Source organism: Aplysia californica, unplaced genomic scaffold (assembly GCF_000002075.1).
Source record: "Aplysia californica isolate F4 #8 unplaced genomic scaffold, AplCal3.0 scaffold00992, whole genome shotgun sequence".
Lineage (NCBI taxonomy): Eukaryota > Metazoa > Mollusca > Gastropoda > Aplysiida > Aplysiidae > Aplysia > Aplysia californica.
Window position 1 is genome coordinate 135,399 of NW_004798262.1, and position 1,760 is coordinate 137,158.

A 1,760-nucleotide genomic window follows, 5' to 3' on the forward strand; every position below is an offset into this window, starting at 1 on the left:
CGGGCGGTATAACGAGGTTTGACCGTAATGCCAAACATCCAGCTCTGACAAACTGGCACAGCAGCAACAACTGGTATCATGGTATTTTTTGTTTTCTTGTTATTTTCACTTTTTGCTACCTCAGAATTTCAAGGTTCTGTCTGCTCAATACCTAGTTTTGAGAAATGTGACATTTGTTTGGTTCGTTTCACAGTGCGACAAGCTTTTTTAAATGCCACTCTTTGAATAGCTTCATAGCGACTTAGATTATCATTCTGACTGTAATAGAGCAGATAGGACATTAGGTTTCTGACCTCAAGGCTCAAGGTCTTATAAGTAGTAACTCAAAACCAAAAATGTCAGAGAGAACTTTTAGTTTCCAGTTTTAGTAGAGGTTTTACGGCACTTGCAACTGCATAAGGTCACATTGAGCGCCAGAAGATTAGAGGTGTTACAAGAGAGTAACGAACATAAAAAAAGAAGAAGGGGAGATAAGGACGATATATATTTGATAGGAAAGAAGAAGCCAACCACACCAGAGCACCCGCCAACCACCCACAGATAGAACTTTGTAACTCTGAGGAAGCGTTTTGTCTTCCGCTTACATTCATTGATACTATTATTTTAACTTTAAAAAAAGGATTACCCGTCCCTGCTCATTTAGTGCTCATACAGTTTTGCTCGCAACCTTAAGGAGGGGGGGGGGCTGTTTTATAAGCCCATCTCGGTAACTATGACTTTTCAAACAAAGCCTTACAACAAGGAGCTATAACAGGAAAACATCTCTAAAATGTAACTTTAATTTTCTTTTTAAGTCTACGGTTACCATGGTAACGGCGGCCATAGTGAAAATAAACAACTTTCATAAAAGTAAAAAAAAGATTGTTTTATTTACTAATCAAATTTGTTTAAATTTGGGACATTTGTAGATATACTCAACACAAAATTTTATACAGTTGAGATGTTGGATATCTTGAACAGGAAAAAAAGACAGATAATTGACCTTCCTCTTCATGCCTCTGAATTCGATTACATAATCGTCCATGTAACTCACTCATGAATACATCGATTCGCTTTTCGACCTGCATTATTTTAGGTTATGGTGTGAATAACAAACCAGAAAATTTCATTAAAATTAAACAGAAAATAAAAATCAGATGAGAAAAACTATAAAAAATTGAAGTTTTCAGAAAAAAAACAGCATTTTGTTACATAATGGGCAAAATAAAAGTTCAAGGAAAGAGAATTCTGAGAGATGTTGATTGCAACAGAAAGAGTAAGCATTTTTTAAAAAAGATTTACAAGTATTTGAAGTATTAAAATACTTTAACCATCCAGATACCATAAATTGACCCACCCCTTAAGTAAGATTTCCAGTTTATTGTGTTGCAAAAACAGTAAAGCGCTTACTATAACAACAACGAGAACAACAATAACAACAACAACAACAACGAGAACAACAATAACAACATGTAACATCATAATAAGAACTAGGTCAAATCATTGCTGATCGAAGGCATAAAATGAGGTGCTGAAGACCTTGCTGGGGTCAAAGGTGACACCGTCGTTGACACACTCCATGTGGCGGAAAGTCTTCCCCTGATTGTCCACTTGCAAGATGGCGCCGTTGATGACGTCACTACGGAGCAGTTGTAGGAGGGCTTCTCCAACTGTCTGTGGTCTGGAGGATTTTGATAATGAAAACTTTATATATCATTGTATACATGTATATATAATATCTATATCTATATTTATATCTATAAATATATGTATGTATATAT

The 1,760-nt window shown here is 35.6% G+C and overlaps 2 protein-coding genes across 2 annotated transcripts in view; both read right to left on the minus strand.

The window, feature by feature from the left end:
- Positions 1-1,760, minus strand: part of LOC106013556 (15-hydroxyprostaglandin dehydrogenase [NAD(+)]) — a gene marked incomplete in the record, with an annotated part of 22,688 nt that overhangs the window by 14,273 nt on the left and 6,655 nt on the right.
- The window catches only part of LOC101862227 (15-hydroxyprostaglandin dehydrogenase [NAD(+)]), a gene marked incomplete in the record, with an annotated part of 34,714 nt that continues 33,719 nt past the window's right edge, over positions 766-1,760 (minus strand). The window contains 1 exon segment of the mRNA XM_013089595.2: positions 766-1,660. Coding sequence (XP_012945049.1) covers positions 1,480-1,660 — 181 coding nt within the window.